This window comes from Centruroides vittatus, unplaced genomic scaffold (genome assembly GCF_030686945.1).
Source record: "Centruroides vittatus isolate TY-2023 unplaced genomic scaffold, ASM3068694v2 contig_1049, whole genome shotgun sequence".
NCBI lineage: Eukaryota > Metazoa > Arthropoda > Arachnida > Scorpiones > Buthidae > Centruroides > Centruroides vittatus.
In genome coordinates, this window is record NW_027120677.1 from 494594 (window position 1) to 518826 (window position 24233).

Sequence of the window (24233 nt, forward strand, 5' to 3'; positions counted from 1 at the left end):
GGGGGTCTTCTCCTATCACTAAGTCGGTAGAGGTCCAGGAGACTCAGATGGTGCATACACAAAGTATAACTTCCTATCGATCGTGCTGAGCTTCGGCGGCTTGGGATTTTACGTCATTATTGTGGGAAAGGGGTCACGTGATCGTTTGTTGTTGACAATGACTTGCATTCTTGGACAAGTCGCTGCATAATGGACCGTTCTCTTTCGCAACTGTGTGTCAACTTTCTCACTCGATTGTTGACATTGGGGTGATATCCGATCCAATTCTCCATGATGAGAGTTTTTCTATTGGCGGATGTTTACATTAAACTTTTGAAGAAACTATTTTAACAGTCTTTTAAGCAAGTTTGCACCCTAAAATCTGCATATTTATAATTTTAAATAATAAAAGTAATTAATAATTTACAATTAAATACTAATTAAAAATATTTGAATAGTATATATTTATTAAAATTTATAAATTGTTTAGGCTACAATGGGATTAGCAGAATCACACAAAAATAATCCAACAGCTCTGAAAGTTATATTTAGTTCATTAACATTAATTGCCAAGTTGTTCTACAGTTTGAATTATCAGGTAAATATATTTGTTAAAGTATTATTACAATGAATTTTTTATATATAAGTTTTCTGCTTATTAAAACAGGATTTACCAGAATATTTTGAAGATAATATGAACATATGGATGAAACATTTTTTGACATTGCTTACTACAGATCAAAAATTACTACAAACAAATGTAAGTTTTGATTAAATGGCATGTTAATGCATAGTTTTATAAAGTTTAGATTTAATGTGGTGAATATAAAAATGATTTTTTAATAGAGTATAAATTTAGAGAATATTGAAATTATAACTAGGGATTAAAGCGAAAAATTTTTCATATTTAAAGGAGGATGAAGAAGCTGGCTTGCTTGAACAGTTGAAATCTCAAATTTGTGATAACATTGCCCTTTATGCACAGAAATATAATGAGGAATTTCAAAAATATTTACCAGAATTTGTGACAGCTGTATGGCATTTACTTACAAACACTGGAAAACAAGTGAAATATGATTTGGTAAGATTGTTTTTTTTGTAATTTTAATCATTGCTTAACAGTGTAATATTAAGCTAATAAAGATTTGTAATTTAAGGTAAAGGAAATGAAAGTATAAAAAATAGTATGTAATAACAAAGTGATATATTCTTAGTAAATACAGTTTTACAGTAAGTAGTGCACTGGATTTAAAATTTTATAAAAGACGAAACTAAATTGTGTAAAGATTATGAAGCTAAAAGATTGATTATAATACTGCAAGCGATTAACTTTTCATGTTTTTTACTTTTGTATACATTCTTAAAACAAGACAGTAGAATAACACTTTAAAGCATCTTTAAGCATTAAACCTTAGTGATGTGTGTTTAAACTGATCTATCATTATCACTTTTCAAGCTTTAATTTTGTCATTTAAGTTTTAATATACATTTAAGGAAATGCAATATTGTATTGATTATTAGAAATTAATAGAGTATAATAAATTATTAGAAACTGTGTATTACTATTTTTTATAGTATGATTCAAAGTTATGTAATAATAGCTGTTTAAAATTTTTAGTTTTTGCTTACTTGTAATAATGTCTCATGTTTGCTTGCAACTGAATGAAAAATATATTTAAAGTACTTAATATCAAGTTGTCTATAAAACTTGATAATGAAACTTTTTATGAAGTAAACTTGCTTTGGAACTTTGATTTACTAAATTGTCTAGTTTTTAAAACTCAGAATTATCAATTGTCATATTAGCAAATTGTTCCCGTCATAATTATTTGCTAATCCATGAAATCACTTAAATCATATTTATCCTGAGTCACTGATAGCCACCTCTGTTATTTGGAAACCAATTTTTTTCCTAATTGATCTAAATGGCTTTTTTTTAAAACAGAAATTCATGTTATAAAAGAATATAAGAAACAAAAGTGAATAACCTTTAACATAATTTTTGTAATTATATGTGTGACATTATTTTTTTCTCTAAAATATTAATTGCTTCAAACTTCTAAATTCTTTAAATCAAAAAAATTTATTTTTCAAGATGTATTTTGAGTTTTCATATATGATCAAATTTATGCCATATCTTGTAATATTCTGTCCTCTATATATATAATTGAGGTGAGTTGATGATGATGATAATAATAATAATAATAATCAGCACAGAGCCCAAACGGTTAGGAGTTGAACGTTCAAATTTGGTACACGAGAACGCACACTAAGAAGGGATTTTTTGAAATTCCTCCCCACGGGGGAAGGACGGGATTAAGTCTTAACACTTCCATCAACAATGGAAATGTTAAGAGAAAGCGACGTGCAAGACGCAGATGCAGTTTTTTTTTTCGTTTTTGCGGGAAATCAAACATTTTTTTAGACCTATCTAAAAATTTTGTAATTAGTCTGGAAACAGGGGGGACCCAATTCTTGCATTTTGTGAAAATGGGTAAGGTTGACTATAACGTAATAATCTTAATATTCGCTAAAACGGTTAGGAGTTGAAAGTTGAAATTTGGTACACAGTTAGGGTACCAGATTTAAGTATCAAAGTGTTAAGTAACAATGATAGTGTTAAGTAACAATGAAGAACGAGAGAAAGCGACGTGCAAGATTTACAGGCGGTTGAAAAAAAAGAAAAAGAGTAATATGTTGGAACATATTCGATTTTCAAATTTAAACAGATTAGTTCAGTTTCTCTCAACCTTTCTTCTTTATGATATTCAATGAAAATTGAAGGATATAATCAGAACACATTGTGAAAATCGAACAATATTAGAACATTTGATTTTCAAATCTGACCTTTCTTTAGAAAAACTTGGTTTGTTGATGAAATTATTCTTTTTTGTGACTATAATGTAATAATCTTAATCTTCGCTATCGTTACTTTTGCCCGAGCAATGCCGGGCCTGCCTGCTAGTTACAGAATAAAATATTGCAAATTATGCAAGAAAGTCTCAAGAAGTATGCTTTTTTCATCACAAAGTAATTCCAGAATGGCAATGGAGGTATAAACAGTCTTTAATGAATTTCTGGGCTAATATTTTAGGATTATTCTAGGGTGAAATAGGAGCTTGAAATTCTTGACAAACATTTTTCAAATTCTGTTTCATTTTTGTGATCTGGCCTTCCAAAAAAATATCAGAAATAAATTTTAAACCTCCCGTCAAAAGGATACAACAGTTTTCTGTTTCTGCTTTACCAATACATATTAACCAATGCTTTATTTGAACATGTACGTACTTCTCATTTATTACATAAAGATTGAACCTGTTTTAATACGAGTGTAGAACTTCAATTGTTTTTATAAGAAGTAAATTTTCACATCCATGGAGATATGGAGATTTATTGAGCAAGTTTTGTAATTTGTTTAATTTTATATAAAAAAAAAAGTTGTTCAAAGAAAATTTACATTGAAAAACTCTTGCTTTCCAATTATGCTTTTTACTATAAAGTGGATGGATACTGAAAAATCTTAAAGTAGATAAAAAAAGAGGTTATGTTTACATCATTACAGTAGGACCTACTTTGGCAAGATTTTTTCTGTTTGTTGAGAGAAGCATAAAAAATAAATTACTTTAAAAAGTTGACAACTCAAGTTTTAATACCTTGGCAGGAAATTTAAAAACTACCTTTTTTGGCAGGACAGATTGTGAAAAACAATGCAGAATTTGAAAAAGGTTATAGAGGATTTTAAGTTCATTTTTCATCCTAGAATGTATCCCTAAAATATTGGCACGGAGTTCATTACACCCTGTATATTATTTCAAGATTTCTTGCTGTTCGTATGTATTTTAACAGTTGACTTCGTCAATGAAAGAAAATTCTGTCTTATGCTGTCTGAATGCCAAGAAATTTACTTTGAAAATTATTTAAAATTTTCCTATAATAATCAATTGTAAAAAAATATTTTAAGATTTAAATATTTTAAAAATTTTAAATTATTTAATCAAAATAACAAAGATCATATTATTTGTATATAAATATATAAATGTTATAACTTTTGCAGCTGGTAAGCAATGCTATCCATTTTCTGTCATCCGTTGCTGACAGACCTCATTATAAACATCTGTTTGAAGATCCAAATATATTAAGTTCTATCTGTGAAAAAGTTATCATTCCGAATATGGAATTTAGAGGTATGATAAGTTAAATAATGTATATAGATAAAGCTTAATTTGTTTTCATTATTAGTTTATTATTTATTTTAGCTGCCATTTATTCTCAATAAAGTTATTAAAATTTATTAAATGAAACGAATTTAATTTATAATTTTTGGTTTTAAATTTAAATCAACAAAAATTGATTTTCTTTATTTTAAAAATTGTGAAGTTGTCTGACATTTTATTTGAAAATGTTTGATAACTTTAATTTATCATGTTACTAATATAAATACTTAAATTACATTTGGCAATTTCAATAAATTTAACATTTGAAAATAAAAGCTATATTCAAACGATTCAGTGTTATAAACAGTAAAAAGCCTTTCTTGGATTTTATTGTAATTTTTGTTAAATCTGATTTGGTAAAATTACATATTTATTTACGATTTAATTTAAAAATAAAAATTTATTTTTCTGTAGAATCTGATGAAGCATTATTTGAAGATAATCCTGAAGAGTATATTCGACGAGATATTGAAGGATCGGGTAATTTATTTTTCTTTTAATAGCTAAAACAATTACAGATAGGTACACAACTGTAAATACAAATGTGTACAGATGGCTAAATGGCTGTGATGATAAACGTTTCAGCTTGCCATTGTAGGAACTCTAGTTTAAATTTACATTGGGAACCTTGGGATCTTTCATGGATAGTCTCTCCTGGACCTCATTATGAGTTCAGCTACTCTATTATGGGCCATGCTGAACTTAATACAGGAATAAATATGTGGAGAATGTAAATATTATTAGCAGAACAATATGCAAACGATAAAGAAAGCAATTCTTTTCATACAGTTTTATTGGTTATATTCACATAACTCAAATTTTGAAGAAAGTTCTATATAAATTATAGTTTTGTATTATGATATAAAGTAATTAAATTTAAGTAGGAGTAATAAATGTTTTAAAATTTTTATTGTCTACTGAAATTACTTGTGCTTATTAGAGAATGTATTTAAACTTTTGAGATGTCATTTTATATCCAATAGTGTGAGATTGATGTAGTATTACTTAATGAAATGTTATGATTATTTTAATATTTCAGTAAAAGGAATGGAGTGAGTTAGTTATATTTTAAATTTTTGACAGTGTAATATTGTTTTGTGTATTATTCAATATGAAAGTTCAACTAAAATGTTAAACTTTCTTTTAATTTTTAAATATATCAGATGTAGATACTAGAAGACGAGCAGCATGTGATTTAGTAAAATCCCTATCAAAGTTTTTTGAAGCAAAAATATCTGAAGTTTTTTCTCAGTATGTGCAAGCTATGTTACAGGTAACACAATTTCAAGTAAAATAGACATAATTCATATTTTTAAGTTAAATTTTTCAAGAAAATGTAATATATTTTTTCGAGTGTATGTAAGAAAATTTTCAAAAGTCTTCTTTTCTGTAATAGTCAACTTAAAATAGAGATAAATTTGATATATTGTATTATTTAGAAACTTAAGTATACAAAATTACATATAATTGGTAATCAATTTTAGATCAATAGAATACAAGTTGTACTATGTTTATTGATCTTAGGTAAATAATGTCACAGAATGATTAGTGAAAAAAGGCTTTCATACTATATAAAAGTTGTTTACAGATAAATTGTTTTAGTGAAAAATAAAGTAAACTTACCTAATTTACGCATTTATTTACTTACTTGTAAAATTTTTCTTTGCCTATTTCAGTGCTATTCTTCAGATCCTTGTAATCAATGGAAAAACAAAGATGCTGCTATTTATTTGGTGACTTCAATGGCTGTAAAAGGACAGACATCAAAAGTATATTTAATTCATCATTATTAAAAATTCTGTTTCTATATTAATTTAAAAATTTAATTTTGAAATATAACAATTATTATTCTAGCATGGTATTACTCAAACAAATGAATTGGTGAATGTTGTCAATTTCTTTAGAGAATTCATTCTTCCAGATTTACATAAAGCTAATGGTAGGTTTTTCACTATATATATATAATTTTTAATTCTCCTGATAATTAGTAATTGTATTGTTTTTTACGTATAAATATTGTAGTATATTTAATAATGATTACATCGACAAAATGGCCACTCAGAAAGACATTAATATATTGTGGAGAAGATCTAGATTTTCTGAGTATGCCAGTGCTCTAGATTCTTAGTTTATCGTGGGCCTGCTGGTTGAGGCATAGTTCTTCATTCATACTGTTCAGCCTCTTGCTTCTGTAATAGGTGTCAATGTGGACAACCCTATTGTATAGCCTATGATGGTCTTAATCAATTCAGTATTTTATGTATGCGTGATTTGAGGAAAATTATAAAAATGTTTTTTGTAGCCATAATACACAATAGATTATGATTAAAATTTAAAATATTACAATATTTTGATAAATTGTTTTTGTTTTTTAGTAAATGAATTTCCAGTTTTAAAAGCTGATGCAATCAAATATGTTATGATATTTAGAAATCAAGTAAGTAATTATTATATAAATACATTATTCTGTTTATAATAATAGAGTAAAAGATTTTTATAAATAAAATCTGTAAATATATTTAGTTGGTTATATTATGTTTTTATACTAAAATTACTTTTGTTACATAAGTAAAAAACATTTTTTGCTATGTTCAATCCAGATCAATTCAAAGTAATTCTCATTAAAGAGAGGATATTGAATGCAAGAATTGAGAACTGTTCAATTTAAAAAGTTCTCATTGTTTGCAAAAACCTGTGCTAGGTATTCAAATATTTGCAATTCTGGGATATAATCTTTATGCTCTGACAGGGAAAATGCCATTCTGAGAACTAAAACTAGTGCCTTACCCAAAACTAGAAATTTTAATTGCATTACACTAATACAGAGCCAAGGTTATTGTGATCTGACTTCTCAAAAGAATCTTAATACATTACTTAATTATTAACTTCAATTACTGTAATTACCAACAATGTTAATCAATATTTTCTTGTATATTTAGTACTAGTTGGATACTAACTATTCCATACAAGGAAACTTGGCAGCCTTCTACTTTATTCTTATTATTCTCAGTGACTTACATTTGTTACTGGTTCTCAATTTTATTCAAATCTTGAAAGCTATCTGTTCTTAAAAGTTTTTGATTCTACCTATGATTAATTCCAGCAAAGACTAATGTTAAAAAAATATCTTATGTCATATGTGTTTTGTTACATGACCTTTGTTTCTCTAAAAAGTTGAATTATTGAAATTTTTGTATAAATTTATCCTTATAATATTTAAGGATGAATAACAAATATTGTCTAATTGTTTCAGCTAGATTTTATTCAGAAAAATAGATTATTATTTTACTTTATTTTATAACTCAGCACTTTGATAACAGTAAACATAACAAATTTATTTAAATTTATATTTTATTAGCTTCCAAAGCAACTTGTGATATCAAGCATTCCACATTTAATCAACTTATTGGCGTCATCTAATGTGGTTGTTCATACTTATGCTGCTCATGCTTTGGAGCGTATATTTACTGTCAAAGATACAAATGGTGCAACAATGTAAGTATACTGAAATTTTAAATGTTTTAATCAATTAAATTTAGATGTTGTCATATTTGATTATGATTAGAGTCTTATTTGAAACTTGTATAATGGAATCATTAACAATAGTGAAATAAATTATATACACTTAATTAGACTCAGGTTTTATTTATTCCCCAGACTCAAATGCAAATCCCAGTTGCGTGTAAAAAATAAAATCTGTGTGGTTTATTCAAATCACATTTCCTAAGCTATGGATTACCGTAAACATCCTATTGAAATTCTTTGAATTGTTCTGTTACATTTTTTATTTGTTACTTTTCAGAATTAGTTGTTGATTTTCATTTAACTCTTGCAGCCACTCATACCAACACATGCAAAATCTAATTTTGAAAAAATAAACCTGCAGGCTTGAATATATTTACACTTCAAACAGATTTTAAAAAATAGACTGACAATGGGTCTATTTGAATGCTTGTTGTATAATTTTATAAAAACATGTAAGAGTAAATTTGATTTTTCCTATTTTAATGTGTCTTTTATGTTAAAAGACAATGTTTTCTAAGAAAAAAACCATTCCATAAATCAAATACTTTTAGAAATCAAAGAATTCTTATTTGATGTCTTTCAGAATGTGAATGATAAATAATAATCAGATTCAACTTTCATAAGTTTTAATGTAATTTACTGGGAGTTACAAATTTACTGGTTTAACAAATTTTTTCAGTCTTAGGCAAACTGGAACAAAAAAATGTTCATTGCTTTAAAATGCGAATGTTTTTTACCAAGTTTTAAGTAAGACATACTATATTTATTGAAATGGACTCAAAATAAAAAGTCTGTTAAGCACATGTATTATAAGATGCTTAATATTTTCATAATAAAAATGTACACTTTCATATGCTATCTTGGGTAGTTTACTTGCGTGAATTTGAGTCTGATATTTTCAAGTTTTCTCATTAATATGTTCATTTAAAATTATCTCAATGCATTGGGAAAGCAGCACAGAAAGCAGTTGTTTTAAAACTGAATTGGACTTAGGCCAAGAACGTTTACACACAAAATACAGCATAAATATAGATGGAAACAAAACAATTTATTTTCTGAAGTTTTTGCCAAAACTGAACAGCAAATTTCATTTTTACCTGCTGAAAACAGTACTTTATAGGACTAGTCTCTCTCAAAGGGATTCATTCTAGTTGCTAGATTCTATTTTGATTCAAAAATGGTAGATAGCCTTCACTGGTCTGTATAGGATCCAAAATATGTTTAAATCCTACAATAAATTTAGATTTAATGTGTATGCTTGAGATTATTTATCAAAGTGTTACTAATTTTTAATATATTTTATTTCATTGTTCAACATTAGGTTTGTGTGGATAGTATTGTAATTTAAGCATTGGCATATCATTACATCTAAATTGTGTATTATGTATTCCTAACAATTTATAAACTTAGCTAAATAATATCATAATTGAATTAATAACTATTTCAAAAATCCATCATCATATAAACAAAACTTATTTAATTGTATTCGTGATGCTTTTGTGTTGTTTTTTCAATTGAATACTTGAGTTTCTGTCTTCAATAGGTTCTAATTAATACAAAATAATAATAGAAGTATAACACATTGCTTTCTGTTAATTTCTCACAGAGTCTGTCTAAGATGGGATATTTAATCAGAAAAACTTGATAGTAATGTCAAAATAACTTCACTTTTTTTTCAGATTTTGCAGGTTTTCATCTTAGAAAGGTTTTATCTTTTTCAGGCTAGAATATTACATAATGTGGACTGTGGCCTAATTTACAAGTTTCTGATATGTGAGAGTTTGATTTTTAAAATGTTCATATATTGAATATTTTGTCTCATTAATTGGAAAGAGAAACAAGAGAATAGCTTGTATTTTGTCTTTCTGATTTATGAAATAATGTTTGGTGCTTATTTTATTTACAAGAACAAAATATGTGTTTTAATCATGAGTATGACAATATTGAAATTCTCACACACTATGATTGATAGATTACAGTTTCTCTCTCCATTTTCTTTGTTTTATTTACTTTGTCTATAAGGGTAAAGCTAGTTTTTCTAACATGCCTGTGCAGTCTAATGAACTGTCTGTCAACGATTACAATTTTATTTTTCTTTTCCTGCTTATTTATTGTGTTAACTAACTGTTGTTTTCTACCATTAAGTAAAGTCTGATAAGTAGAATATTTACATTTTTTATATCAGTGAATAAACTAATTAATACTATCATTTATTTACTTTTATTCAGAATCAATGGCTGATAGGTAAATGAGTGTTTTGTAGCATTTTGATGTTTGGAAAACTTGGATTAGATATTTCAAAACAAGGTTCAAACTTTAGCCATAAGAAATAATAGGAAAGCTTGTCTCTATTTGAGAGGTTTGCAGAATGAGTTGCACTTACAAATTACACTGTACTACTAATGTTGATTTTGTTTAATGAAATAAAATATTTGCTATGTATATATAGATAAGCAGTTAGTCTTACAGCAATTTATCTCCTTTATAAATAATAACAATTTTAATGTGTACTTTTTGTTTTTGTTTAGTGTTTCTGTAAATGATATTCAACCAGTATTGGACAGACTACTGAATAATCTCTTTGCAGTTATTGAATGTGAAGGATCTGCAGAAAATGAATATATTATGAAAGGTAATAAAAAGTTTACTTTATTAATATTGTTCAGAAAAACATTTTTTGTGAAAAATATGAAATTCTTCTTTAAGTTGTGATTCCACACATCATATTTATTTTATTTTTCTGGTTTTTAATTGTAACGTAGAAAACAACTTACTTTATAAGACATTGTCCTAATTATCCTACTTTTTGTTTAAGTGATAATACAAGATAAATTTTTCCTAAATGAAGCATATATAATGCATAATCTTAGTCCTGATATTCCTTTCTATATATGAATACTTAATTTACAGTCACCATTAAGTAATTACAAGATTTTGCATTAAGACTTTAAAGAAGTTTAATTTTTATTAATCTAAATCTCAATAATAGTTTTTTTAAATAAAGCCCCAGTAAAGATCATGAGAAAAATTGTTGCTCTGTATTTTTCTAAGCTGTTCTAGTAATTTTCCATTACATTAAGAAAATATTTGCTGATATTTAATTAACAATATTAACTCTAGGACCAATATATTCAGTAAATTTTTTGATTTTATTTGCACTAAAACACTTTGACTTTGTACATTACATATTTTTAGCTCTAATAAAAGCAGAAACTGTGTCAAACTTATTAATATTAGTAAGGTTGTGGCTGAAATTTTCATCTGTAAAATGCGAACGTCGAGCGCCGCTATCTTGTAAGGAATGTTCACATTTTAGAGATGAAAACTTTGGCCACAACCTCGCTATTAAATGGCCAAAGTATTAACTTCTAATGATTAAAGTTAATCTGTGCTGATTTAAAAGTTTTTTATGAGTTTATTATTGTCATTTCAATATACAGTGAAATCCCATTTTTGCATTTCTTGTATTTTTTATTTTGTTTTCATCTATTTGTAAGTCCTTTCATTGAATGAAAAGGAAACTAACTGTTGATTTATTGTTTACTTTAATTAAACATTCATTTTTAGTAGTCCCAACGCTCTATAAAAGCTATTAAATTTAAGCTTCAATTTAGCATTTCTTGATTTACATTAAATTCTGATTTTTAATTAAGGAGCAAATTTTTGGATCTGCATATCCAAAGACGATTTCGATTAATGTTTACAAAACAGAAGAGACAATGGATGATTTTTTGGGACTCAAGTTTTGCAGGAATGGATAATTGCTCATGTTTTAAGGATCTAATCTGCAAACCAATTCCCTTTTTTATAATTTCAATTCGATATTCAATGCATTAAAAATAAGAAAATGCACAGAACAGAAACAATTAGAAAAAAAAGAACAGTATAGACTATATAATTAAAGGAGCTGATGCTAAAAAAAATTCAAAAAATTGCTTGCTTGCTGTAATATATTATAAAGTTTATGATTTGATATTATAATGAACATAACTGAGGATACTAAATTAACTATCTTTCCTTTTCTTGTTAATGAGAAGATATTTCTCAAATACTGTAGACTGCTTTTGACGTGATCAGCCTCCTCTCAGTGATTGTTTTGATTGTTTTAGCTCTTTGTAAATTGGTCTTACTTACCCCAATTTTTCTTATGGAAAGTTCTAATTTTTGAGCCTTAAAACTCAATAGGAGCACTATGATTCAAACATATCTTGTGTTACATTGGCATTTGAAAACATATTAGTAAAGAGGATAAATGTCAACTCCATATGAATCTTTATACATATGTAAGAAATTATTTTTGAGTTGGAATTATTATTGATAAATGTTAAAGTTTGTTATTCTGTATGCAAAAGTTAATGAGAATATTACAGATTATCAAATTCTTTGAGGTTACTTGTATTCAGTTAAAATTATGATAATTATTACAATTTGTTGTTTCCTAAATGTTTTGATCTGTTCTCTGTTTTTAAATTGATAAAATAGGCCTTATAATTATGGGGGTTTTAAGGTGTTAACCTACCACTTTGGGAACCTGATATCAAATCTGGTTTGTTAAAAGTCTTCAGGAAATTTTGGAGGTGGTTTGCCCTTATCCCTTTCTACTTGCTACCTTCATCTTTGGGCTTGGAATAACTCAAGATGTGCATGAAAAAAGATCCTTCTCATGCTCACAATGTGGAAAGAATCAGAGATAAAATTAAAAAAATCAATGAAATGTCTGTGTTTTGGCAACAGGTCATATGGTTCAAAGTTAGTTACCATATAAACTGCAATAGGTTATACATAATTATATTGCTGCTAATGCTGGAAAGTCATAGAAATTTTTTTGTAGATCATTCTACAAATATATATATATCTTATCAAAGCAGTTAAAACAAAAATAAAAAATAATAATAATATTGTGAGTAGATAAATTCTTCATCCTCTTATAAACTTCAGAAATTTAATGTTTTCATACTTTTGTAGAAACATATACAATAAATGGAATTAGCAGTAGAATTACATATTTATAGTATGTCAAAAAATTATTTAATGCTATATTAAATTTAAAATTACTTTTTTAGATTAGATTAATGTTGACTTAAGAATTTTATGATGAAATTATTGTTTCAGCTATTATGCGAACATTTTCATTACTTCAAGACGCAATTATTCCTTTCCTACCTATTGTTTTACCCAAATTGACTACAAAATTAACTCTTGTTAGCAAAGTAAGTATTTTAATAATTAAAATCTTATTTAATATTGTAGCGTAATTTACATAAAAATCTTAAATTTTAACTAATTATATCACATTTATTTAGTCTTTTGTTTCATTCTGAGTAGGTGATTATTTTAATTTTCATAAGATTTATGAACTTCAACATTTTATTAAATTGTGGGAAGTAATTTCACTTTTTAAATGGGTAATATATAAAAAAGAATTTTTCAAGGATTTCCGCCTCTAATTTCCATCTATATTATTAATAGAATTATCTTTTTATAATGGTTTTTACTGCCATACTGTATAAAAAGATATGATTAATATTTTCTTCCAATTGAAGCTGATATTTTTTAATTTTGTCGAATATATTTACCTTTTTACTAAAGAAACAGCTTTGCAAATATAAAATAAGATATATTAAAAGTGAATGCAAATTTCCTACCAAGCTTCAGTTATACTAAGTACTCATTATTAAACAAAACTTGGTATTATTCTTGTGAAAGATTCCACACAACAAAATTTATGGCTAATCAATATTGATCTAATTGTTAACCAATGTTTTTCTTGGAAACTTTTTAATGTATACTGCCTAGGTAATGTGGCAAGGTAACAAAATTATAAGTCTAATGCAAATTAATAATAATTTATACTATTAAATAATTGTGTTCATAATATGCAAACTGAAAGTGTCAAAAAGAAAGAAAATGGCAATAAGAAATAATTTTTTAAAGGAATGATTTATAGTTTCAGGAATGATTAGAAATGTTTTACATATATAAGAGATCAACTTGGAATAATGATTGAAACATATTGTCTTTAAAAGGTTTAGCAATAGGATAATAAAAAAAAGCCATATGTCATTTTAATTAATATTCAGCTTGGTTATTTGTGATGATAAGTATCTTTTCTATAAATATTTGTGTAAAATATTTTTTTCAAGTTGTTAATCTTTAGAGTAATTTTTACTACAAAATGATGTTTTTGTTTTTTTACTTACTGTAATTCTCAAGAATTACCTTTAAGTTTTTTATTAAGGTGTGTGTAAATATATATACACCAAACTTCCAAACTTTAAATATAATGTTTTATATTTTTACAGAATCCAAGTAAACCACATTTTAATCACTTTTTATTTGAAACATTAAGTTTATCAATCAGAATTGCCTGTAGAACCAATCGTAATTCTATTACAACATTTGAAGATGCTCTTTTTCCTGTATTTCAAGATATCTTACAGCAAGATGTCCAAGGTATATACAATTTTCTTATAAATAGTTAATCTGAAACTCTAGTCGTCGTCATATTGATTGTAACTTTTTCAAACTTAAATCATTTTCACAATTTATTATTCATTTAATTACTTGTTTTATTAAATAGGAATAGACTTCCTATTTAATAGAATCATTTCTCATTTGTAATTGTGATTGCCATACATTCCAAAACAAATTTCAATAAAATAAATATTTAATGAATTTAGAAACCAAATTTCTAACAATTCGGTAAGATGATTGTACAATAATAGCCATCTAACCGAGCTATTATATCATTACTTTTTCTGAGATACAGTATTATGAGAGAATCTAATCTGATTAAATTTTTGAATAGTTCAAATAAATTTTGTTTTCATACAGCAGTGGCTGAATGGATGAAATTATTGAACAGTGAGTTATTTCACATATCTTGACTGGGCAATGCATAGTACTGTTTGCAGGGTCTGGAAGTTTTGAAAAGTTCAACAAAGCCATTTTAGTAATAATGTATGATGACCTTGTCAAAGATTCATTAACTTGCAATCATTTGCAATAATAGCAATTTTCTGTGTGTAATAATTTTTTTATGGATATTTTCATTAAATTGACTTACTTGGCTGTGCTTCCATGATATCTTTATACTACATGCTATCCATCTGTGTAAAAATTTTGATCAAAAGAATTGTTTTCCTTTATTGCAGGCCTTCAGAAAACCACAGGAAATTTGCTACCTTGTGGGTTCAATTTTGTACAAGTTTTTTTTCTTCACAATTACTTGTGTAGGCAATGATTTTCTGCTATGATGTCATTTTTTATGATGTCTCACACGATTCCTCAAGAGGTGGTCGTGATGTTGTGGACATCGGCTATGCATGATGTAATGACATCTGAAAGTCCCTCAGACTACGAATACTTTTCTCTAAGATAGCCTGGGGTGATATGACCTTCCAACATTTTAAATGCTGCTATTCATTTATTTCATGCCTAAAAGAATACTGAAAAATCATTTTTCTGAGAAACAACTCAACTGCCATCCAGTCATTTATTTCCAGCTGAACTCAGTTCACATTAGTTCCTGCTATCACAAAGTTTTGATATATTGTTTTATAAATAAATAAAATAGCATATGCAAAGGAGAAGTCACATTGCAGGATTTTTTTTTTCTGTTAGAATTGTCAAATTCAAGGAACAGCAATTAATGTAAAATTAGCAAAAAAAAAAAAAAAAACTGCATGTTATTGCAGGTTTACTTAACCTACTGTGCATAGACTGGTCCCTACTACTGTGCATTTTTACATACCAGTCAAGATTTGTGAGATGAGCTGTATTTGATTATGGATTTGCACTTACCAACAGGCTGGTCACGTGGATTTTTTCAAGTTTATTTCATGTATCTAATACCTAAATAAGGACCCATTGCTCATGAGTTGTATTATTGTATTCTATCAAATCAACCAAACCAAAAGTTTGTTTTTTGTATTCCTTATTAGTTGATCTTATTGTTAATCAAGATGTATTGTTAGTGTCAAACTTGTTGCTAATGATAAAACTTAATTGAAAATTATATTTTTGAAGAGATTCAATATTAATTTCAATTAATTTTTACATTGAAAGATCATTTTAATATGTAAATAAGTTATTTCAAATTAGTCTCAGAAAATATCATGTATTAAAATAATTTATTAAAACTATATTAATGTGTAATTTGTTATAAATATTTTATTTCAGAATTTATTCCTTATGTTTTTCAAATTATATCCTTGTTATTGGAGTTCAATGCTAGTCCAGTTCCTGATTCATACATGGCAGTTTTTCCTTGTCTTTTGGCTCCAGTTCTATGGGAAAGACCTGGAAATATTCATCCTTTAGTAAGACTTTTACAGGCTTACATAGAAAAAGGGGCTCACCAGATTATTGCAACAGATAAACTGGTAAATATCTTAACCTATTTTAAATAATTATTTGGGAAAATAGTTAAAGGTTACATTTATTATAGGGTGCTGTTTTAGGAATATTTCAGAAACTAATAGCCTCTAAAACTAATGACCATGAAGGGTTTTATATTCTTCAAAGTATTGTAGAACATGTAAATTCGTAAGTTTTATTTCAAAAATTATCTTTTTAAATTAGCATTTTTATCTCTTGTATTAAAACTAATCTTATTACAGTGATCAGTTAGCTCGATTTTTGAAACAGATCTTTCTTCTGTTGTTCCAAAGGTTACAGAGTTCTAAAACTACTAAATATATCAAAAGTAAGTATATAAATTTACAGAATTAAGCCAAAGAATATTTTTTTGTCATTTTTTTTTTTTAAAAAAAAAGACAAAATAACAGCTTTTCAATAATTATAATCAGAAATTGTAACTGAAAATTTATGAACAGGTCAATAATTGATCTGATTATAATTATTTCAGTTACATTTATATTCAAAGATATATTCTGTAGCAGAAATTAATTAAAACATACCTAAAAAAGAAATTATGGATATAATTGAGAAATTCCAACTCGCATCAATCAAACGTACTGGATGAATGTACTTCTTCTAATATAGCCTTAATCCTTCCAGTTAATTTCTTTCACGTTTGTTCTAACGTTTTCGGCCCACCCTGGGCCATCTTCAGGAATATAATGAATGAACGTGTAGAATTAGAACGTATACATCGAATGCCTTCCGATTCAAATTACTGTGAAATTTTCTAATTCTACACGTTCATTCATTATATTCCTGAAGATGGCCCAGGGTGGGCCGAAAACGTTAGAACAAACGTGAAAGAAATTAACTGGAAGGATTAAGGCTATATTAGAAGAAATAATTGAGAAATATTATTAAGTTTTTTAAAAATGTACAGTTACAGTAGAGCGTCGATAAGTGGAACCAATTGGGGACTGGGGTCCTTCCAGTTAATGATTTGTTCCAGTTTCCGACTTTGTACGAAAAAATACATTAACCTGTCCGATGTTCAAATTTTTCTCCATTGCGTATAGCTTCCTGTTGAATTTTTCTCCGCTGCGTGTCACTTCGTGTTGAATTTTCATCGATTTTAAGCCTAACGAAAATTTTTATAATAATCATCGAGGCTATCGTATCGTTAAAAATTATTTCTGCATTTTGTACAAACAAAATAAATATATTAAAGAATATAAAAAACATGAAAATTATACTTTAGAAGTAAATTTAGTATCAAAAACATTCGATTCAGCACGACACAGTCCGACTGAAAATCGTTCCACTTTCCGGCCATTCCACTTACCAACGTTCCACTTATCAACGCTCTACTGTATACTAAATTCTAGTCCAGATTCTAAATTCAAATTAATCAATGAAACTTTTATTATATAATTCATAGTTTTGTTATAAATTATAGTTCTGTGTATCTGTTAGTTTAAGGACAAAAATAAACCAAACAATGAAACTGGAATTGTATTAAAATGTGTTCTAAACTTTTCTGTCTCTTTTACCTTAAAAGTTTAAAATTAAAGCAATAGTTTAAGAAAATTTGTAATTTATTAACATTAGAAATAAAGGAATTTAACTGTAGTGAAATCAATTTCATTATTATGAATGATATGAAGTAAGATCTAAAAAAATTCTAGGTTTTTAATGTAATTTTAGTTATAATATATTTTGTATGATAGAATTTTAATTTTTTTAGGTCTTCTGGTGTTTTTCTTTTTCTTTATTTATAAATATGGTCCAAGTACTTTCATAAGCATGGTCGACGAGTTTCAACCCAAGTACGTACACATTTAAAAAAAGTTTATTATAATTAATATCATTCTAAATTAAACTGTCATTTGTTATTTTAGAATGTTTGCAATGGTGTTGGACAGGGTTGTTGTTCCAGAGGTACAGAAAGTCTCTGGTTCTTTGGAGAGAAAGATTTGTGCTATTGGAATCACAAAACTATTAACAGAAACTCCAGCAATGATAGTGGGAGAATATGCTAATTACTGGTAAGATGAAGGATTTCAAACATAAGTTACTTTTGTCTAATACTAATAATTTTTAAATGATACCTGTTTTTATATACACTTTTACATATATATGTTTCTTTTAATGTGATCATTATCAAAATCGTCGTTTTGCTTTTGGCAGAAAATTACAGGTTTTTTTTTTGTGATTCCATAAAATGCAACTGCATTATTTAATTAATACTTTTTGTGTAACTGTTTCATCTTAAATAACTATCTCTACAAGTACATTGTAATATTTTAATGAATTCTGATCTAGCCATTATCTTAGATCAAGATAACTGCTACTTAGAAATAGACACTCAAAATAATGTTTTGATTCTGAATTCTGTTAAAACATTTTATCATTTCTCTTTAAAATATCTTAATATACTGAATAAACAAAATATTAGCAACAGATCTGGAAAGTTGAAATGATACCTGTTGTTATTTTGTCTTGCGCTCAAGGTTAGACTTAGGAGACACTACATGTAGTAGAGGCATGCCATTGAAGATCAGTGTAATTCCTGGCAGCAGAAGGACAACATGATTTGAGAGTTTGTGTGTAGAATGATAATAGGTGCCAGTAGAACAAGAACCACTTTCTCAGAAGAGTAGCCTTACCTGCTCTTCAAGTGCAATGTCTAGCGCAGAGGTGCCCAACACGTGGCCCAAGGCAAGTTCCACTGCGGCCCAATAAATGTGTAAACAAAACCGACAAATTTTTTATTTTATTTATTTCAATGGCATAAACTTAAAAAAGAAGTTTCACAAAGCCATAAACCATTATACATATTTTATTTTTGAGTGGAAAGGAAATATTTTCAAATACTTGGAAATGTGTGAGTGAGGAAGGAATACTAAATAAAGCTGGAGTTGTGACTCAAAGGATTATAGACCCAAATTCGAGGAGAGAAAGGCCAAAAGATAAAAAGTAGTGAGAAAGGTTAAATAGACTTTCTGTTATGCAAATATTGATCCTTAATTTTCCAACCTTCCTCGCTTCTTTATCTTTTGTCCTTTCTCTCCTTTCCCCATATTTGGGTCTATAATCCTTTGAGCCCAACTCTAGCTTTATTTAGTATTTTTTCCAGCATTGCAAGATTTGGCTACCCGTTTTTAGTTTGGCGTAAAAATATCATTTGGCGCATTGGCTACTTTTGGGCTACATATTATTTATAAATATATTAGTCAAATAAAAATGCACTTTAAAATGGTGTTTTGTCATTTTTTATTAATTAGAGACCCAAATAAAACAAATATTTTTGTTTGTCTCCTTAGAAATAGATAAATTCATTTATTATAAAGTAAAAATTGAAAGTGTCTGTAGAAGTAATTTTTTAAAATATCCTATTTCATGATAAAGTTTTAATATTTATTACTATAATCTAGACATGTTAATCCTTAAATATACTTGTACGTTTAAGGACCACAAGTATATATAATATACTTGTGGCCCAAAACTCCATGACTTCTTCCAATGTGGCCCAGAGAAACAAAATGGTTGGACATCCCTGGTCTAGAGTATTTAATAACAGGGTAAACACAAGAAAAACTATCTGCCAGAAGGAAGGACAAAGACAGTCATGGATAGTTGACTCATTAGTTGAATGACAGCTGTTTCAGCATGTACCCAACCTGCATTGCTCAATGATCCGACTGACCTCTCAATACAACATAGCAATCTCACAATTCATATTGCAGTGGACTATGCAATGGATACAAAATTAGCTGGGTTTCAATAGCAGGCACTTCTGAAAAATGCCCACACTAATATTCTGCCATGATGGACTGGGACTTAAAGAAAAAATGATCTGGATCAATGAATTCAGATTTTGGCTTCATTATGCAGACAGGCAGAGTTCGTTTGGAATATATCCTATCATGGGCCCTAGAAATGGTATAATGAAAGCACCAACTTGTAATCCAGTTAAAATTAACAAATTTTTTATGCATATTAGCAGGTGGATGCTATATATTATATATTTAAATTTAGTATTTATATATAGTTATAGGTTTAACACACAAGTTGTAAGATTCCAATTACTAGTTTAAGTGGGGATACCATTTTTCAGTAGGACAGTGCACATGGACATGTTATCAGTTCAGGTGATGTCAGACTGTTTTGAGGAATACAACAGTCCTTTCTCCATCCTCTTACAACAGTGTAACTTACCTGATACCAATTCTATAGATCACATCTGAGACATGTTGGAATGTGAGATTTGCTGTGTGGACTCTATCAAGGAATATTTAGCAGCTGGCAGATGCAAATATTTAAACTTAGCTTGTCATTTCGCTGAGAAGTTCTTCAGCTGCTGGTCTGGAAAAGGAAAGCCCTGACTGCTTTTAGATGTTACTAATGTTTCATTTCAGTGCATAATTAATATAATAATTTTGTTTTAACGTGTGTTTTAAAAATTTTAATTTTAGAAAAATATTACAAATGATCTGTTTTGTTTTGTCGTTGTAGGACACCCTTGTTACAATCTCTGATTGAATTATTTGAATTACCCGAAGACGACACAATACCCGAAGATGAACATTTTATTGAAATTGAAGACACACCCAGCTATCAGATATCCTATTCTCAGTTGGTATTTGCAGGAAAGAAGGAATGTGATCCTTTCAATGGTGCCATTCCGGATGCGCGGATAAATTTGGCACAGAGTCTGTACAAACTCTCGGTCAATCATCCAGGAAAAGTGTGTATTAATTTGCTTTTTTCTTGATATCAAACAAGTTTTTATTTTTATTTTAAAAAAAACTGCTTGTTTTTCAGTTGATGCCATTAATATCCTCTGGAATTGGTGAGGAAGCCATTGCTCATCTCCAGCGATATTTGCAAGCAGCTCAAGTACAGTTAGTGTGAAAATTGTATAGTTTCTGTTGCGTCGTGACAAATTGATTTATCACAATGGTAATGTTTCTTGAGATACTGTAAAATGAAAAACCAAAGATTCACATGGTATTTCTTCAGAAATCTCTTTGGTTGAATTTTAGACTGTATATAAATTGTTTGTTTTGCCTAAATAAATTTCATATGAAGAAAAATATCAAAAAGTTATAATTTCAAGAAATTTTCTGATATTTTTCTTGGCTCATTTGATACATCTGTAGATTAATTATTCAGGTTTGTATGAAAATAATCATAAGAATAACTTTTTACATAATTTCTGCATTTTAAGAGATGGCTGAAATTCATTATTTAATATTGTTTTAAAAAATGCTCTTAAGTTTTATATAATTTTTAGGGTGTTAGTTCTATTTATTTAATGTAATTATTTTCAATTTCTGATAAGTTTTCATCTTTTGTCATAATTTCTACATTTCTCTGGAATAAGTGCTTAGTTTGAATTATTACTAATCTATAAAAATCAGTTTTAAGAATAGCATGCATCAATATTTTTAAAATTTAATTCTAGCAACAAGAAATTTAAAAATTTAGTCATTAATAAAGTTTAATGTTAGATCATCAAATTTTCTTTAAATTTTTGTCAAGATGAAACAGTCATTAATGATACTTACAATTATAATTAGAAATTTATACCTCAAAGAGGTATAAATTTCTAATTATGATTGTATGAAATGCCATATTTAGTTTTATCTATTCATGTACTTTTCTTCTACTGTGGTATTATATAGTTTGGAGTTTTCTTTTCAATAATAGAGCATGTTTGAGTCTATAGAGAAATTAGATTTTGATTTATGATGGCTTGCTTAATGAGTTTGCATGAATATTTAAATATTCCTAGTATTTTTTGATATATTTATCTGAAAAATCAAAGTAGTTTCAATATTCTTGATGAGAAATAATTAACAATTAATTAATTAATTTTATTTGAAAAGAGACGACATATTAATATCTTTTATACTCGCATCGACAACTGTATAATGAACAATCTGTTTCTTTTTTAATTGTACTGTTAAAAGTACAAGTTACAATAAACATGTACAGGACATACGAAGCTCTGGGTGCATCTAGGAAACACGAGTTTTTGGCTAAACACAATACATCTTAGCCATAATGTTTTATTACAGTGACGATTGATGATAGAATGATTTTTCATTCTTTAAAACGTTTGCTCCGTCGGACGAACCAGAATGTCGTTAACATCGACGTGTTCGGGCATTTTTAATACGTTAATAACTGCATTTGTTACGTCGTCGGCTCCGAGAGTCGCCACGCACCCCCTTATAGTTTCGGCCATTTCTTTATTCCGAAACATCCTTTCCATAAATTCTGTATCTACCAAACCCGGACCGACTGACTGAAACAAATCAAATATTCCGAGCAGAGATGTATCTCCGTACAAAAATCAAACGAATAAGTAATCCAACTTACACAAATTCTGATTCCACTTTTCTCCCGTCTTAATTCCTGTCGTAATCCTTCTACGAGAGCTCTTACCATGTACTTTGTTCCGCTATAAAAACTCGATCCACCCGACGAGTATACTTTATGTCCCAAGACGCTAATTTGGAAAAATTTTTGTCATATATAATTCATTACTTAGTCATACTGTATCTTCAAAAACAAAAAAACTATACTGTATTCACAATTTTGAATTACTTTTCCCGGACTACATAAAGGAAACCTGCAAGGCCGTTTGCCTCGAGGCCTAAACATAGAGGAGCCTTAAAAATTAGCCTGTTATATGAAGAAATTGACCCAAAAGTGATATAAAATGCTGTTTCTTTTGATACATGATACATGATACATGGTAGGAAATCTTTATCATGTTGATTTCATTGATATATTTCAGTCAGACAACCGGGTCTGCATGTATAGTACTTGTGTTAGGCCCTATATTGTTCATTTTTATAATAAAGGAACATCATTTTATGATACGGCAAACTATATTAACCGATTAAGATGTAACAATAAATATAACAAGTTTGTAACATTTACTTGTCAAATAATGATGCAAATATGTACTCATCAAATTGTTCTAGAATGATTTCAATCTAAATCATTTATCCTTATTAATATTTAGTTACATCTCTGGAGACTTGTTTCATTTTAAACCGATTTAAACAAACCGGCAAACCTTATAATTTCATTCACTTGCCGATTATGATTTATTTATGTTATCATGAAACACATGCTCGTGTAAAGTATATCTTTTCTGATTCAGATTGAAATATTAAATTTTTTGACAAGATTATTAAAAGGTTTCCTTTATTTTAATTTAGTATTTTTCATTTTTTAAATGGATTTATTCTTACCCGAATCCATTTTTCTGTTATATTACATCCTATATTTCTAATAATTCTTACTTTAAATTTATTTTATATAATTACCTGCCAATATGTATAATCTGTCCATCTCTTATGTTCTTTTCTTGCATCAGTTTTATCGCTTCACGCGTACAGATGCATAATGCCAATACATTAACCTAAACACACAGATTTAGAATGCATTAATCTTTTCTACTATAAGAAGCGTGTTTTTCTATTCTAAAATTATTATAATCAGGAAATAATTCTACATTTGGCATTATGTACATTGTGGGTAGCTTTCTGAAATGCTAGAATATAACTTAAATTTCTCTCCGGGTAGGGAATGATCTCCCGTGTATCATTCGACGATTGTAATGTTAATTCATCCGATGGACGACGCTGATTACATCCGTGTAAAGTGCTAAATATGAATCTTAGACTTAATATAATCCCCAATTCTAGATTACTTACTCGAAGCATATTTCTCCAACTCTCTGTGTCACCATTAATCAAAGGGCTGATTTTACACAAGCCAGCATTGTTTATGCAAACGTCGATACGATCGTATCTATCGCGAATCTCTTCAAACATCTCCAAAATTTCCGATTCGTTGTTCAGATCGCATCTACGACGACAATTTCATTAGAGTCGATTCTTAAATCTCAAAAAATCCCTTGCAAATTTACCTGATGGAGTACAGATGGCCTAGATCTTTCAACTCTTCGGCTAGTTTCTCGATAGCATCCACATTTCTGGCACATCCGACGACTCTCATCCCATTTTTTACCAATTCTTTACATAGAGACGCTTCTATTCCCGACGAAGCACCCGTTACTAGAGCGATTCTACCCCTCCAGCGATCCATGTTGCTTATTACACAAGTATC

At 28.1% G+C, this 24233-nt stretch overlaps 2 protein-coding genes across 2 annotated transcripts in view; one reads left to right on the forward strand and one right to left on the reverse strand.

Annotated features, from left to right (window-relative positions):
- Cse1 (chromosome segregation 1) overlaps window positions 1–21235 on the forward strand; it is a 63151-nt gene extending 41916 nt beyond the window's left edge. Inside the window, exons 7-26 of the mRNA XM_067265054.1 lie at window positions 470–577; window positions 647–739; window positions 893–1060; window positions 4034–4163; window positions 4608–4673; window positions 5357–5466; window positions 5870–5962; window positions 6048–6132; window positions 6569–6630; window positions 7552–7688; window positions 10247–10350; window positions 12831–12928; window positions 14021–14171; window positions 15900–16102; window positions 16168–16265; window positions 16340–16425; window positions 17827–17908; window positions 17981–18127; window positions 20598–20829; window positions 20907–21235. Of these exons, the coding sequence (XP_067121155.1) occupies window positions 470–577; window positions 647–739; window positions 893–1060; window positions 4034–4163; window positions 4608–4673; window positions 5357–5466; window positions 5870–5962; window positions 6048–6132; window positions 6569–6630; window positions 7552–7688; window positions 10247–10350; window positions 12831–12928; window positions 14021–14171; window positions 15900–16102; window positions 16168–16265; window positions 16340–16425; window positions 17827–17908; window positions 17981–18127; window positions 20598–20829; window positions 20907–20996 (2343 nt within the window). The 3' untranslated portion in view covers window positions 20997–21235. The remainder of the gene's footprint in view (window positions 1–469; window positions 578–646; window positions 740–892; window positions 1061–4033; window positions 4164–4607; window positions 4674–5356; window positions 5467–5869; window positions 5963–6047; window positions 6133–6568; window positions 6631–7551; window positions 7689–10246; window positions 10351–12830; window positions 12929–14020; window positions 14172–15899; window positions 16103–16167; window positions 16266–16339; window positions 16426–17826; window positions 17909–17980; window positions 18128–20597; window positions 20830–20906) is intronic.
- Window positions 21236–21940: 705 nt separating this feature from the next.
- LOC136970694 (dehydrogenase/reductase SDR family member 11-like) lies at window positions 21941–24233 on the reverse strand. Its single transcript, XM_067265164.1, has 5 exons — window positions 24034–24233; window positions 23819–23972; window positions 23429–23523; window positions 22470–22599; window positions 21941–22395 (listed from the first exon to the last, which is right to left on the reverse strand). The coding sequence occupies exons 1-5, from the start codon at window positions 24210–24212 to the stop codon at window positions 22198–22200; spliced, it is 756 nt and encodes a 251-aa protein (XP_067121265.1). The 5' UTR covers window positions 24213–24233; the 3' UTR covers window positions 21941–22197.